Source organism: Mus pahari, chromosome 2, assembly GCF_900095145.1.
Source record: "Mus pahari chromosome 2, PAHARI_EIJ_v1.1, whole genome shotgun sequence".
Taxonomy (NCBI): domain Eukaryota; kingdom Metazoa; phylum Chordata; class Mammalia; order Rodentia; family Muridae; genus Mus; species Mus pahari.
Window position 1 is genome coordinate 25,414,050 of NC_034591.1, and position 16,076 is coordinate 25,430,125.

Consider the following 16,076-nt stretch of genomic DNA (forward strand, 5'->3'; position numbering starts at 1 on the left):
GGTGGTGGTGATGGTGGTGGTGGTGGTGATGGTGGTGGTGGTGGTGGTGGTGGTGGTGATGGTATACTGTGGTGGTGGTGATGATGGTGCTGTCGTTGTTGTTGCCGGGCTGGCATTTTTAGATGCAGTTGGGAGACCTGTAGACACTAAGCATCTGAGCTATTAAGTCATTACTACCTCAGGTCTTCCGCAACAGCGTCTCAAGAGCTGTGTGATGTTGTTTTCTTTCTTTTCAGTTGGAATCAACAGGACTTGGCCTTAGTAGTAGCAGACTAAAAACAACTCTAAACAGAATTCAAGAAAGCCTTATTGACCTGGTAAGTAATGAATTGTAATTAATTTACTTGAGGTATGTGAAACAAATAGTCACAAATCAACTGCATATAAATATACACATATGAAGTGTCTGAGCCCTTTAGTTATACCAAGTTCATACAGGAAGTAAGAACCTATTGCTAATAGCCTTGACGTATCTCCAATTGGCCTCTGGTAGATACTGAAGATGTGTGTTCAGAAAGCGTCTGACATCACTTTATAATCACTTTGAAATTCAAGAGCAAAGTTTGGGTGTGTGAGGGTTTTTTTGTTTGTTTGTTTTTTGTTTTTTATAGCAGGAACTCCTGGGTTTTGACTGGTATGTCAGATGATAAAATGCATGGTCTAAGATTATATAGCAATGCAATAATGATACATCCTTTAAGAAGTAATGGCTGGGTATGGTGATACATGCCTCTGATCCCAGTCCTTGGGAGACTGTCTGAGGAGGATTGAGAGCTCAAGGACCACATGAGCTATAAACAACGAGACTCTCAGTAATAAAGGATGAAATAGTAAAAGAAAGTGGAAAAGACAGAAAAACTGAAATAATTGTTATATAATGCGCTGTGACTTCTCAGTGTACAAAACTTTTGGCAGTGAATAAAAGTAGCAAGCCTTATCTTTTGATCTAAAGTATGTGTTCTGTTTTGTGGAGAGGCAGTTAGAGAAGTGCATTCTGTAGAGTATGTGATACCCTGCTGTGTCCTGATGAATGCTGTGATGGCTGGAGCGGAGATCTGTGAGCACTGATGTTGTAAGTGAATGTTGCTGTCTCAGATGGCACTGCTATAGCAGAAGAAATAAGTCACCCCCATCTCTTTGGATTCATCTGGTACTGCACATCTATGGCCTGCAGCATTTGCAGGCCATTGGTTCCAGGATCACATTTACCACCTGCGTTCACCTCCCTTGTGTAAAAATAGCATTACGTTTGTATATAAACTACACATAGCTGCATCTATACAGTACATGCATACCTAACACAATGTCAGTGTTTTATAAATGGTAATATGCTGTGTCCTTTAGAAGTAATAGCATATTCAGTACAGATGTGTGGCCTACACCTCAGGTATTTTTGAATTCTGGATAGCTAAACACAGACACAGACCTGTGGTTATGGAGAGTTGACAGCACAGCTGTCACACTGCCTTTATTGGCATATAGACATCTCCAGAAATGTTCATAGTGTGCAAGAGTTCTTGTATCCTGATTTAGTGTGACTTCTTAGGTTTTGGTGTTTATTAATCCTTAATCTTTGTCTCAGATAATGGCTCCTTTTTTGACCCAGCATTTCTTCCCTTCCTTCCCTTTGACCTGCCTGCCTTTGTTTTTAAAGAATCAGTCTGCTTTTGCTACTTTGACCATTTTCCATGTTTCGTTATGCATTCTCTTTGCCTGGGAATGACTCTGACCATCAGATCTTATTCTGTGTTGAGCTTAGAACTCAACTGAAGTTCTTCTCTTTTTCTGACAGAATGCTTCAAGACTGCTGGGTTGAGCTTCATCATTAAAATCATTCTGCCATTTCTCCATTACTTCTGCTGGTTACTAGACTAGAATTGTTAAACCAGAGTTTTGAACTTGACCTTTAAGGCATGGACTTATACCTCAGGTTTTGCCACAAGGCCTATAAGAGATCATACACCAAGTAAACAGTGGGAAACATGCCGTTACTCATCTTCTTGGCAATGAAATGCCCATGACATTTGTCTAACTCTTATAGTGATAACTGAATGAATTTGTGTCCTAGAGTGGTGAATTTGTCAAATTTACAGCTGTATGTTCAAAAGTAACATGTCTTCCTTTCTTGTTTCCTATTTTTGGCACTTTTTTCTAAACATGCCCCAATTTTAAGTGTTACTATGCTTATGTTCTTTTAAATCAAAAGATTGACTGAGGAATAGAAAATCTGTCACACTGTCTGTCATTCATCCTTCAGTGTCTAAGTCCCACCTGTCCAGTTCCTGCAGCCAGATAACTAACACTCCCTAGAGTACAGTCTTAAGTTTTCAAAATAGTTTTCCATTTATTTCTGGCTGTCTTGGTTTTGTATTGTTTTGTTTTTCCTATTAGTTTCTATATCTTTGCATAGATAAAAGTCTTGATTTATTGTTTCAGAAAATCTCATTTGCTGTTTAATATACCTTGATCTAAGATTATTTTTAAGTTAACATATGAACATTAACTTGTTTCCATGATGTCATAAAGTGTGATGGTGTCGCTGCATTGTGTGGATAGGCCAGTAATAAATAGCCCAATTGGCTCGGAGAAAGCGGAAACATTTTTCTCACATTACTCCTATGTGGCTGTTAAAACTTTAGACTTTTTCATAGTTTTATTTTCTCTATATGTATCTTCTTATTTTTTCTTTTAAGTTATAAGTGGCAAATGGAACCATTTTGATACTTAAAACTGCTACCTGAAATAATTTATCATATAAATTCGTTTAAAATTTTAAAAATCTGTTTCCCTCATCCAAAGGAAGTCTTCAAGGTCTAAGAGAGGAAATGCACATGAGGAAGTGACTGTTGCTGATCCTGTGCTAAAACTATGTCTTTACTCTTCTGTTTGGTGACTGTTAGTCACTGTTCTATTGCTGCGAAGTGCACTACCACCAAGGCAACTCTTATCAAAGAAAGCATTTAATTGAGACTTGCTTTCAGCTTCTTAGGCCGAGTCCATTATCCCCATGGCAGGGAGCGTGGGAGCAGGCAGGCCTGGTGCTGGAGAGGTAGTGCCTGAGAGCTGCATCCTGATCCGCAAGTGGGAGGCAGCAGACAGACAGAGAGACAGAGACAGACACTGGGTCTGCTGGCATAGGCCTTTGACACCTCAAAGCCTACCCCCAGTGACAGGATTCTTCCAACAAGGCCACCTCTCTTAATCTTTCTAATCCTAGCGAAGAGTTCAGATTTATGAGCCTATAAGAGCCATTGTTATTCAAACCACCTGAGTGACGATAACTAAATTGGCCAACTTTCTTGTTTGTTTATTTGAGATAAGGCCCAGGCTAACCTCAGACTATTGATCTCCTTCTTCAGCCTCTTAAAGCTGAGATTTCAGGTGTGCTCCACCACATCCAGCTTGAATATTTGATTATTTATAAAAACATTTTCAATTTGACCAGGAAATCTGTTGATTTAAATTCTCTTTATAGTGGTAGGCTAATGGCAGCAAGAGGCACTAGCATGACTTCTGCCATGATTAGAGAGCGTGAGATGTCTCTTCTGTCTTCAGAGGGCCCCATGCTTCTCTCTTGAAGCTGCTGTTAGCGGAAACCCAGCACTACTGGTCCATTGTATAATAAGCACTCCACTTATTTTTGTCAGCCTGGAAGTTTTTGTAGCTGGCTAGCTCACTGAAATATATTTTCTTGTGTAAATAAGTAGTTGCCAAGCACTCCACTTATTTTTGTCAGTCTGGATGTTTTTGTAGCTGGCTAGCTCACTGAAATATATTTTCTTATGTAAACTCGATGTAAGCAAATAGTTGCCAGAAAGTTTGATTCCTGACATGCCAGTGTTAATGGGAGCCAGGGAGGGCACTAGGCACGGAGTTCCTTTTAATGCAGTGGTAGTTTTACCCCCTAGATGGCCCCTCAGAAAGACCACATGAATTATCTTTCTTTGCCATTGAGTGTAATGACGAGTTAGGTGACTGCTGTGAGAAAGGTGTTGTCAGCAGCAGTTTCTCCTGAGCGTTTCATAGAGGGAAGCTTGTCCACCTAGGTGCAGCTCTATTCAAGTGTCTGGCCAACGTCTGGTCCCCGGCTACTTTAGTTGAGCACTCCTTAGCTAAGACCTGACGACACTCTCAGCTTCTCTAGACTGCTTATGATATACATTTCTTTTATGTTCAGGAATGTGTGTGACGTATACCCTGCTTACTCGGGTGCCAGCCAAAGATCATGTAGTAAGGATTTGACATGAGCATTTCCCTGACCACAGATGAACTACATAATCACTGTTGGCTGCGTAGCTGTTTGTGTGATTCAGTGTCTCTATCCATGGCCATCTCTCACTGAGATTCACAGAGACCACCTTTGTTCTCTTACAGGGCTGTTATTTTTGTTTAAGTTTATAACTGCATTCTAGTCCTGCCTTCTTAAGAGTATACCAGATCACTTTGGTTACATTTTTGGTTGTGAAATAATTAATTGAGCCATATATTGCTATTTCATCAGTAATTCTCAAAGATCAGACCCTCGCCTTCCAGGTTTTTTGGGAGACATTGCCCTATGAACAGCTGTCAGTTACTGAAGTTTTCCTGTGTTGAGTAACTTTATGTTGTGTCCATATGGTAGCATGTTGTATTGGATAACATACAGAATTATCTTAATTTAGCATAAGAAGGAAAATTTCAATAGTTGCAAAGCATAAAAGCAAGAGAGAAGGGCTGAAGCTAAGTCTGTAAGAACTATGTCTGTGTCTGTGAGGGTTCATTGGATTATGTAGCACCACGGTCCGTCAGACCTCTTTCCTGTTAGACTTGCTGTTTCAGTTGTGTGTGCTGTCTTTCCAGGAGGGCTCAGCTGATCCAGCTGCCACTGTCACTGCAGCCGAGGAAAGGAAGGAGAAGGTACCCGGCCCTCACCTCAATCAGCTAGTGATTCTGACGTCTGCGGATACATTGTACGGGTTGGCAGAGAGAGTGGTAGCCACAGAATCCTTGTAAGTTGTTGAAAACACTTGCTTTGCCATAAATATTTAAGGAAAATTATGAAAAGTAAGCATTGTGTAATTATACTTTTTGTTATATAATACTATTACTACTCCTCCTAAACACCACCTAGATGTTGCAAAATATATGTTAGCATAGATTACTAATTGATTATTTTTTAGTTGCATGGTTCTGTGTGTGTGTGTGTGTGTGTGTGTGTGTGTGTGTGTGTGTTTGTGTGTGTGTTTGGGAAAGCTCATGTTTGTGCAGGCATATGTCTTTGTATGTATAATCGCCAGAGAACTACCTTGGATGTCATTCCTCTGATGCTGTTCAACTGGTTTTTGAGACAGGATCGCTCATTGGCCTAGAGATTGCCAAGTATGATAGATTGGGTGAAGAGTGAGCCCCAGCGATCCACTTGTCTCTGCCTGACCACTGCTGGGATTACAGTGTGCACCACCCCTGGCTTTTTATGGTTGGCTTTAATTATATAAATCAAAATAAGGGGATATGTTTAGTTTTGATAGTTTAGATAGTTAACAAGATGATCCTTGTTAAGTAAAACTGAGTGATATATTTCTGCTTCCTGGTAGAATCCATGGTAATTGTTATTGTTACATAGAATAATTCATTTTGAGCATCAGCAAGAATGCCTTCTGATCTTTCTAAACCCCAAAGTTAATTCAATTAAATCATGTAACCTGTTCCTTAAGGTGCAGCCCAGTATAAGGTACATATTCTCTTGTACATAACCAAAATCCAAGAAAAGCAGGATTCAGTGGCAGTGTATCTGCAGACAAGAGTCCAGAAGCACTTACCCAGAGTGTGTGTGCCTGACTCTCCCGAGAGCCTGTTTGCTGTATGTTAGGAAGGTGTGTTACTTATGACAAGTGTCCCTTTGAATCTCTTGAGTTTCAGTGATTTGAATAGGTTGAGTGGAATTAAAAGAAATTCTTTAAAAGACAAGCTGTGGACTGGAGAGTTGGCTCTGCAGTTGAGAGCATGTGTTGATTTTGTAGAGAACCCAGGTTCAATTCCCAGGACTGACATGGTGCCTCACAATCACCTATAACCTATAACCCTAGTCCCAGGAGATCCCGTGCCCTGTTTTGGCCTTGGTGGTCACCAGGCATGCACATGCAGGCAAAACATTCTCATATAAAATAAATCTTTTTTTTTTTTTTCAGACAAGCTCTATATTTTTAGGTTTTTCTTTTTAAATGTTTCCTGGGCTCATATGTTACATATGAAGGGATATATAACTCCACACCTTAGAGCCTGATTATGTCCTGGGAAATGACTTTTCCTTTAACTTATACATGAACATCCGCTGCTGTATAGTGATAAGGAAACTTGTCTAGTTCATAGTATAAAGTTACTAAAGTGAAAACAATTTTCAGTTGATTATGTTCTTAACAGATTCATTACACAGGAACGACAACAGGTTCCAAATCCTGCAATAAGTTTACAGCATGGTTATTCATTCTCTTTAGAGTGTTCTTGGCTGAGCAGTTTGAGTTCCTTCAGCCACACTTGGATGCTGTGATGCCTGCAGTCAAAAAGCCCTTCCTGCAGCAGTTTTACTCCCAGGTCAGAGGCTCCTGTCTGTCACTGCGGCTGCCAGCACAGTAGAGCTGCCACCGTCCCTTAAGCTGTTTGTTAGTTCATCACTAGAGCGTAGGCAGGTCCGGGGAGCTGGACAAAATGCTCTTCTATTTGCTCATGACTTCCTATGTTAGATTAAACAACCTAGTGAACAGCTGGGTAGGGAGCAAACTGCGAGACACGTGATTGTCAGAGCAGGGAAGAGCAGGTGTCTGGAGTGACGGGCAAAGGAGCCTTTTACATCAGGCTCTCAGCCTGGAACTAGGCTGTATTCCAAGGGCACCAGGAAGGTCTGGGAGCATTGGAGAGGGGTGTGTGCTTGGAAAGGAATCTCTGGAGGTGGGTAAAGAATGGTAAATGGTACCCTTAGGGGTATGTGGGGGCAGTTGAAGGCTGTTAGTGAGAATGGAATCCCAAGCTAAGAGTACCTGGAGGAAAGATGGGGGAAGTGGAAACAGGGCCATTGTCTCATATTAAAAATATTTTCTTAATTGAAGTCTCCAATTGTATATTATATATTTTACAAACTAGAAAAGGGCAAATTATTCTTTTTAGGTGTAGCACTTTTATCAATAATTTTTTTTGTTTCTGTGGAAAATTTTAGACAGTCTCAACTGCCAGTGAACTGCGCAAACCCATTTACTGGATTGTGGCTGGTAAAGCTATTGATTATGAACAGATGCTTCTCCTAATGATGAATGTGAAGTGGGATGTCAAAGAGATCATGTCACAGCACAACATCTATGTAGATGCATTGCTGAAGGCAAGTACTCTGAAATTTTTTGCTAATGATCATTTTTATTAAGGGATGTGGCTCTAAAATATGAGAATCTAGTTGCTTGCTACTCATTCCTGGAATGGGGGCATCGGGTTGAATGTGACCTTTACGTTTTATGCTTGTTTTGATAGGTGATACTTGCAGATTTGTATTTTACTTTTTAAATTTTGCTCCCTCGTTTGTAACATTGAATTAGTTTGATTATTGCATGCCGTGGCTACCTTCCTGATAGAACACACCTCTAAACACAAGGCATTTCTGTATAATTAGTCATCGCTGTAGCTCAGTGTACGTTCCTTTGACAGGATCATACTCCTCAGTCCAGCTTGTGTTTTCTATAAATCCCATGACTTTTGCAAGCTCTTCTGTATCAGCTGTTTGTATGCGATGCCTGCCTTTGTACGTTCCCTAAAATGAGTTGCAGTTCACCTCTTTTCATTTGTTTGTCAGTTAATATTTATGACCACCTGATACATACCAGACCTTATAGAAATCTGCCTGGATAGTTGCTAATTAAGGAACATATGCGACTTTGAGGAACAGCCGTGTTGGTGGAGAGGCAGGAGTGCACAGAGCCAGAGGTGTTTAGTATCTATTGGTATATAATGCTGTGAACAAAACACACCCAGCACAGAGGGGGAATGGTGGGATGTAGGTGAGAGGCGAATGGCGCTTGTTCATTCTGCTCACAGGACTCTAATACTGAAAGTTAGGAAGGTGCCCCATGGAGTAGCTAATAAAGGAGTATCTGAGAAAAGGAAAGCAAAGGCCCCGAGCTCTTCCCGTTTCTGTCAGCACAGAGGAGCTGGCCTGTGAAGTCCTCATTTTCATCTCATTTATGATCTTCTTAGTAAGCTAGGGCTAGGATACCTGAGAGCCAATGAAGCTGTAGATTAGAACGTAGGTGAAGTAAGCTTCGACTGCTGTGCTTGACCACAACTTATGGTGCCCTTCTGTGGGACTGTCAGCTGGCTCGAGACTCAGAGGCTGTGCGTAGCAGTGTCTAGGCTTGGAGATCTAAAGGGTAAGTAAGAAGCCCAAGTCTTCGATTTTTGCTGACCTGGAATTGAGAGATACTTGTCTGCTGAGATTTCAATTGCTGTTTTAAATTTGGAACGGAAAAATCAAGGGCAGTTTATAAATAATGGTATCTCAATGTTTCAAAATTATGTTCTATTTTTTTATGAAGTTTCCTCATTTATCGAGGCAATACACAAGGTAGGTATTTTTTTGGTTGGTTGGTTTTGTTCTGTTGTGTTTGTCAGAGCTTGGACACCTAGAAAGTCCACTGTTAAGGCTTAGACATATTTGTTGTGTAGGCCATGCTGGCCTCCCGCCAGTCTCCTCTTTCTGGTGCATGCTCATGCAATGAAAAGGGGCAGGCAGCTGACCTGAGCCTCTTTCATAAAAGTGCCAGTCCCCAGGCTGGGGACTCTGTCCTCATGACCTAGTTACTTCCAACACTGTCACCCTGGGGTTGGGAGTTTAGAGGATGAACTTGAGGTAACAAAACTTGGGGAACACATCCCATGCTGACCATCAGACACTGGGATAAAGGAAAAGAATTCTGTGCTCACTCGAGGCAGGGCTCTCAAAGGCACTGCTTGCGTCAATATCTTCATCCTGGAAAACTGATTATTCTAAAGGAAAGTCAGTCTCACTCAGGTTATAAATCTCAATCCGTCCTTTTTCATTGGCTCAAGGCCTTTAAGCCTCACAGTTAACCATCTGATATCTTTGGTTCTTCCTGTTACTCTCCTGAAACTGGGTAAAGGCAAACCGTGCTGATGCTCTCAGCTAATCCTGAGTAAAACGCACTGCTTTATCTCACGGGCGGTGCTCATGCATGCTGAGCTTAGCAATAAATAGTCAGTTTGTGTATGAAGCCTAGAGCTTTCTAACGTAAATATTAATGAAAATTACCAAACTATGACTTGAAATCCAAAGTGGTTTACTGTAGCAAATGCATGAATATATCCCGTAGCCAATGCCGCTGCTTTGTGAGGTCTGTGAAATGGAACAACTGATGGAGAGTAATTACTTATTTAACTTTGATTTCAAAAGGTAAGCTTAGTGAATTGGAGGCGCATTCTTCCAAAAAAATATTAAAAGCAATGAACTGTTAAAAATCAATCGGCAAGAAAAACTGTGACCTGTGATATAGCCACAAAGCAGTGGGTACTGCCACTGTCACTGTGGCAACACCTGGGTTGAGCTCACCTGTCCTCCTGTGTCCCATTGGGACGTGAGCACATGTTGGTCCCGCCGTGCTCAACAGCATGCCACTTTCTATCCAGAGAACTCGAGAAAGGTTCCACCTTCACCCTTCTTAAAAGTATGAAATAAATCCCAGAGAGGGGTCAGGGACACTCCTTTTGTTTGAGCATTTAGATGACAGTAGTCCAACGTCCACTCAAAATGAACTCTTCACTGCTGTTACAACGTCACTCCTGTTCCCTAATACAATCTCGTGAAAGTTAAGAGCTGATAGAAAGTATTTTATGGTTGTTTTCTTTTGTATTAAAATTTTGTGACTCGTGAAAGTTAAGAGCTGATAGAAAGTATTTTATGGTTGTTTTCTTTTGTATTAAAATTTTGTGACTGTGAGGTGACTTTCAAATCATTTCTTAAATCTTAAGTAGTGATTAGGAAAGAAAATTATGTGCCAGGTTTTTTATTTATCAGAAATACAAGCTATGAATAGTTAGCTTTGATTTGAAAGCTTATTAAAATAGACTTTAGAATCAGAGTAGCTAAAAGGGTCATGGGCACCACGAGAACACAGCTGACAGAATTAACTGAGCCGTGGGAACTCAGAGTTATCAGCGAGCCTATAGGGTCTGACCTAAGTCCTTTGTATATATGCTATCTATCGCTGAGTAGCATACTGTTCTTGTGAGACTCCTAGCAGTGGAGGGGTGGGGGCTGTCCCTCTGTCTTTTGCCTACTTGTAGGATAGAACTCTTTTTCTCCTACTGGGTTGCCTTGCCCAGTCTTGAGATGGTTGGTTCCTGGTCTTATTATAGCTTCTTATGCTGAGTTTGGTTGTTGTCCCCTGAAATGCCTGCTCTTGTCTGAGGGGAGGCAGGGGTTGGGAGTCGTCCTGGGGGAGAGGGGAATTTCAGGGAAGAGATTGGGAGGAGGAGAGGGAGAGAAAACTGCAGTCGGGATATAATATATGAGAGAAGAATATTTTTTAAAAAACAAAAACTGTTTCTTCAAGCCAATAGCTTTTTTAGTCCACAGTAGACAATCATAGAAAATTTTGAGATGTAAAAATATTTAGGCATGATTTATATGGTTTAGTCAATCTGTTATATTTATTTCTCCTTAGATAAATTCTCTTGAAACATGTGTTATGCTTTTTCTCAAAATGTTTATTTGTTTACTTATTGTGAAGAAGAGAGATCTACGTGGGCATGAGGTCACAAAACAGCTTTGTGAGTGGGTCTTACACAAAAGGGCCTTAACCTACTGAGCCATTTTGCTAGAACTGGTTATATTTTTAAAATCTTTTTCACTAAGTCCAAATTGTCTATGGTATAAATACCCCCCACCCCATTTTTCTTTCTTGCTTCATTTAGTTAATAGCTATATCTTTGTATGGTTTGTTTGTTTGTTTCTTTTTTAAAATAATTGGGAAAATATTATGACATTAAAATTATACCCATGCCTTGTCTCTCTCTTAGGAATTTGAGCAGTTTAACAAGCGGTTAAATGAAGTTTCTAAGAGAGTTCGGGTACCTTTGCCTGTATCAAATATACTTTGGGAACACTGTATACGATTAGCTAACAGAACTATTGTGGAAGGGTAAGTTTCATGAACCTAGTAGTTGTTTCTTAAATTGTAATGTAGTAAGTGAGTGCCATATGATTTAATGGATAGCGATGATGATCAGTAGCAGACATCCTCGATCTCACGCGTGAGAAGGGGCCTTAGATCAGTGTGCCTGTGCCCTGTGGGTTATTCTATTGATACTGACATTGAGCCAAGATAGCAGATGAATGAGGAATACACAGCTTTAGATTATCTAAAAGTAGAACTGGTAATTAGTAACTAATAAGTTCTGTGAGCATTCCTATCATTTATTGAACATTATTTACTAAACCAAAGATTTCACAAATTTTATTGGCAAATCATGATTTGCCTCAGCTTATAATTGTCAGTGGAAAGTCTTGGGTAAGGAAATCCAGACTTACAGACTGTGTAGCTTGTCCCGGTCCAGTGTTCAAATGCAGGGAAGGCTTCTGCTTGCCTGGTTCTCAGACTTAAGATCACCTGTGTCTTCAGTCTGTCCATGGGAGCTTTCCCTCTGTGCATACATATGATCTGACACAAAGAAGAAAATGGGCCCAAGAAGCAAACAGCTCTTTCAGAGATAATGTGCACATTGAATTTCATACCATCTTTCATCTGACTGTTCTTTCTTTGTTTCCTTCCCTTTCCCTTTCCCTTTCCCTTTCCTCTCTCTCTCTCTCTCTCTCTCTCTCTCTCTCTCTCTCTCCTTCCTTGCTTCCTTCCTTCCTTCCTTCCTTCCTTTCTTCCTTTCTTCCTTTCTTCCTTTCTTCCTTTCTTCCTTTCTTCATGAAAGGAATACCTTCAGTTGGGCAGGTGTGTTGGGCACACCTTTAATATCATGTCTCTCAGAGAGGGGGGGGGGAGAGAGAGAGAGAGAGCAATTGATTTAGAAAGTAGGAAAGTGATGGGTATGACCTATTAGAAGAACAGTGTCATATGTAAGATGGCCATGTCAACAGCCATAATGTAGAAGTATTAAAAATAAATTTGTCTAAATAAAAAGTGACAAATATGTGTTAAGTTTACACATACACCACTTTATTAAAACACACATACACAAAATCCATTGATTACTAAATAATATTAGCTATGATTTTTCTGGTCTTTTTTTAAGGAAATAGCTCATTTTCTAACATCAAATATATCACTGAATTAAGAGTAGTCAAATACTGTACTGTGAGATTAATATATGTATGATTATTATCATGCATCTACCTTAAAACCCGGTATTTTCAGTAGTATATAAGAATACGTCCATGAGTTATTTTATTATGGAAAATATGTACGGTGTTGATGGGAAAAATATTTCATTTGTTCCGTTTTCATTGAGTTGCTACTATGTTGAAGTGTTTTCTAACATGAGTTTGGCTTTGGAGTGTTTGAACATAGTTGTGGGAGCACAGCCTGTTCCTGGGACACAGGTTCCTGCTCTGCTTCTAACCGTCTCACCATGTGTTACCCCATCCTGTGTCTCTTAGATATGCCAATGTCAAGAAATGCAGTAATGAGGGGCGCGCCTTGATGCAATTGGATTTTCAACAGTTTTTAATGAAACTCGAAAAACTAACTGACATTAGACCTATTCCTGATAAAGAATTTGTGGAAACATATATCAAAGCCTACTACCTAACTGAGAATGACATGGAGCGTTGGATCAAAGAGCACAGGGTAAGAACACGAGTTGGTGTGCTGATCTTGTCTGGGGTGTGAACACACTTAGGACTCTCCCTGTAGTCACACTATCTAAGCGATGTCCTTTGTCTAGTCAGGTCCATTTGAGCCCTTTTGAAGTGTGTCCTAGAATCAAAATGTGAGTTTGGTTTTCCTAGGCTGCATCATAGAAAGAGACTAAACACAGTTTATATCAAAACAAGTGGAATGGAGTGAGGCTGAAATGATTCATTAGCTGTAGAACCTAAGTGTTGTATTCTTAAATAATGAAATGGTAACACCCTCACCATGGTGGCCTGTAGGGATGATTCATGCATCCTTAATACTTCTGGCTACACTTTTACCAAGCATTAGGTTTTACCTTTAATACAAGTTTGATAGGTTTTCTTTAGTTATGTAGAACGTTGAATGTCTACAGCTTAATTGAACACATACACAAACATTTCTGGCAGGGAGCATCTGCTTTCATCTTCTGTGTGACCCCCTTGGATTATTTGTCTGGATAAACAGTTTGAGGAAAACATGAAGAATATTAAAGTCACCTGCAGTCAAGTAAGAGTGGTCTAAATTCAGGGGCAGCCTTGGCTTCATAGGAAGTTTAGGGCCAGCTTGAGCTACGGAAGAGTCTGTCTCAAAAAGAACAAAACGAAGGAACCAACTGGTGGGGAGAGGAGAAATCACCAAATTTTAATACTTTTGAGTTTTAATATCATAAAAAGACGAAATGGACCTTATTGTGGTTTGTTTTTTTTTTGAATGTTTAGTTTGTTGGAGGCAAGTTGAAATGTGCATGCCATTTTTAAGGACTTAAGTAAGCCAGAATTGAAAACCCTTTGCTACCCTTATCCCCACTTATAACTGAGGACCAAAATGCTAGTCCTGTGTGCAGATGGGCTGCTGACTATCCAGTTAGTTAGAGTAAGCTGCCATGCTCAGTGCTGTTGCGGGGGCGGGGGTTGGGGTGGTGAGGATGGATATACAGGGTACAGCAGGAGAGGAAGTGCAGCTCCTCAGTGTCCATTACTTGGTGCAAAATGATGCAAACTTTTTAACTTGGCATTTTGGAAGCTTTAGCTGGCTACTATTTGCAGTTCAATGACAATTCCCAGGGAATTCCCTGCCTGTTCTTTCCAGACAAAAAAGCAGGAAGCTTCTGGAACAATTCACCAGAGCAAGTACAGTGCCCAGTGATGACGGGCACTGAGTGCTGAGCAGGCTAAGGAAGTCTTTGCCACGTGCATACCTGAAACCATTTCTAAGGATTTGGATTGAACTCTGCCCCATGCTTTAAAAGAATGTTGTCTTTACAATGCCTTCAGTGCACGTAGACTTTCTTTTCTCTTACAAGGTGAAGGTACACAATTGTCCTTCCTTATCTTAACTCCTGTTGATCTAGGAGAAACACAGTATGTCAGCGATTCTGAGGAAGTGCCTATGCCCATCCTGGCAGTGCACTGTTGAAACACATAGACTGGAGAGATCTGGACAGTGAGGATATTTTCTTCATTTTACTAACTGCCCAACAGTTATAATATGAGGAGTTTAAAAAGAATGATTTGGTCCTAGAGAGATGGTTCTGCAGTTAAGAGCACGTGTTGCTCTTTCGGGCCTGACTCTGAGCATATACGTGGTACCTCCCAAACATCTGTCACTCAGATCTAAAGGATCCAGCACCCTCTTCTGAACTCTACAGACAGCAAGCACATGTGGAGTACATACACATTCATAAAGGCAAAGTACTCATAGACATAAAGTGCATCTTTAAGTCTTCCAGGGCGTCTTCCTGACTTGTAGTCTTACTTGTTTTCATGTCTTAAAGAATCATTGCTCTTTTGGAGATTTCAGCTAAAGTGTAAAATGTATAATGCACTATAAAATTTGAAATGAAAATGTATTTTGATAACTTGAAAACAGACTACCACAAAAACAAGTACAAAGTATGCGCCCTTTAAAGTGACGGGCAGCACATTATGTTGCTCTGTCATATTGACAGAGTGTTGCTGCCTGCCTCCAGGATATTCTGCCCAGCTCCTCGACTGTGTAGCACAGTAGTAGTTTGCCTTTCATGCTTCTGCTATGCCTTCCAGCTCTCTCACTGGGCCACAGGGCTCAGCCCCTGCCAGCCTCAGATGTCTGCCTACTCTGTTGTATTAACCAGATGTTGTATTAATCAGTTCTAGTGCATTGGGTGTTACATTTGGATTTTCTTTCTTTGGGCAGGAATATTCAACGAAGCAGTTGACCAACCTGGTGAATGTTTGCCTGGGATCTCATATCAATAAGAAAGCAAGGCAGAAGCTCCTAGCAGCTATAGATGAGATAGACAGGCCTAAAAGATAATGAACAGAGCTCTTTCCTCAGGGACATTGATCTTCTCTCGGCCTGTACGACATGAAAGGCAGTTCTTCATGCACTCCTGATAATTCTCTTCTAAGAAAACTTTGAGCATGTCCTTTTGAACTGGAAAATAGAAAATACTCAACTGTGTGTGGTGTTCTCAAGTGACTTTTATATGCTCCAGCTTCTTCAAATTTTGTTCTTACTTGTTGTAACCTTTTCCCGAAATTACCTTATTGTCATAATTACGATGTGGCTACAATTACACATGTTACAAAAGAGTGTACTATAGCTACATAGTTGGAAGGGACAGTGGCTAATGTGTTTATGAATAGTTTTTGAAGAGTGTCTTAAATGAGAGGATAAATGTACAGTATTTCCTAATTATGAGCATTGCATGAGAATTAAAAAAAATGTAAGTAAAATAGTTGGAAAATCAATATGTTCTCCGTTTTTAACTGTCAGAGCTTCTGCCAGTGTTAATTTGGTTATAACGGTGATCACAAATGATGAGATTTAATAAATGTTACACTCTAAAATTACCAGGTGTGTGAGACTACCTTTTGATATTCCTGTGTGTTGGGAAGATTTCAGGAGACAGTAGTGTCATTTTTTATTATGTCCTCACCCTTGTTCTCTGTCCTGAAATGTCTGGTCAGATCAGATGACATTGCATGGATTTTCCAGTGCCTGAGGAGCATATTGAACAACTACTAACTATGCATTTTTTACAAAAATATAAAATATTTGCAGGCTTTGCTATCTTTGAATTCAACTTTTAGGACAACAAAATCTGGGCTGAATGAATGAAGGTAGAGCTGTTATTAGTTATATGTAGCATGGGTCATCCACAGGTGTGAAATCTGTGAGTCTCTCAGTTCAGAGTTTCAGAACTCAGCTCATTCC

At 40.3% G+C, this 16,076-nt stretch overlaps 1 protein-coding gene across 1 annotated transcript in view; it reads left to right on the top strand.

Annotated features, from left to right (window-relative positions):
* Window positions 1-15,712, top strand: part of Vps50 (VPS50 subunit of EARP/GARPII complex) — a 99,015-nt gene extending 83,303 nt beyond the window's left edge. The window contains exons 22-28 of the mRNA XM_021189224.1: window positions 237-317; window positions 4,840-4,988; window positions 6,474-6,570; window positions 7,190-7,348; window positions 11,053-11,174; window positions 12,641-12,830; window positions 15,054-15,712. Coding sequence (XP_021044883.1) covers window positions 237-317; window positions 4,840-4,988; window positions 6,474-6,570; window positions 7,190-7,348; window positions 11,053-11,174; window positions 12,641-12,830; window positions 15,054-15,173 — 918 coding nt within the window. The 3' untranslated portion in view covers window positions 15,174-15,712. The remainder of the gene's footprint in view (window positions 1-236; window positions 318-4,839; window positions 4,989-6,473; window positions 6,571-7,189; window positions 7,349-11,052; window positions 11,175-12,640; window positions 12,831-15,053) is intronic.
* The last annotated feature ends 364 nt before the right edge of the window (window positions 15,713-16,076 follow it).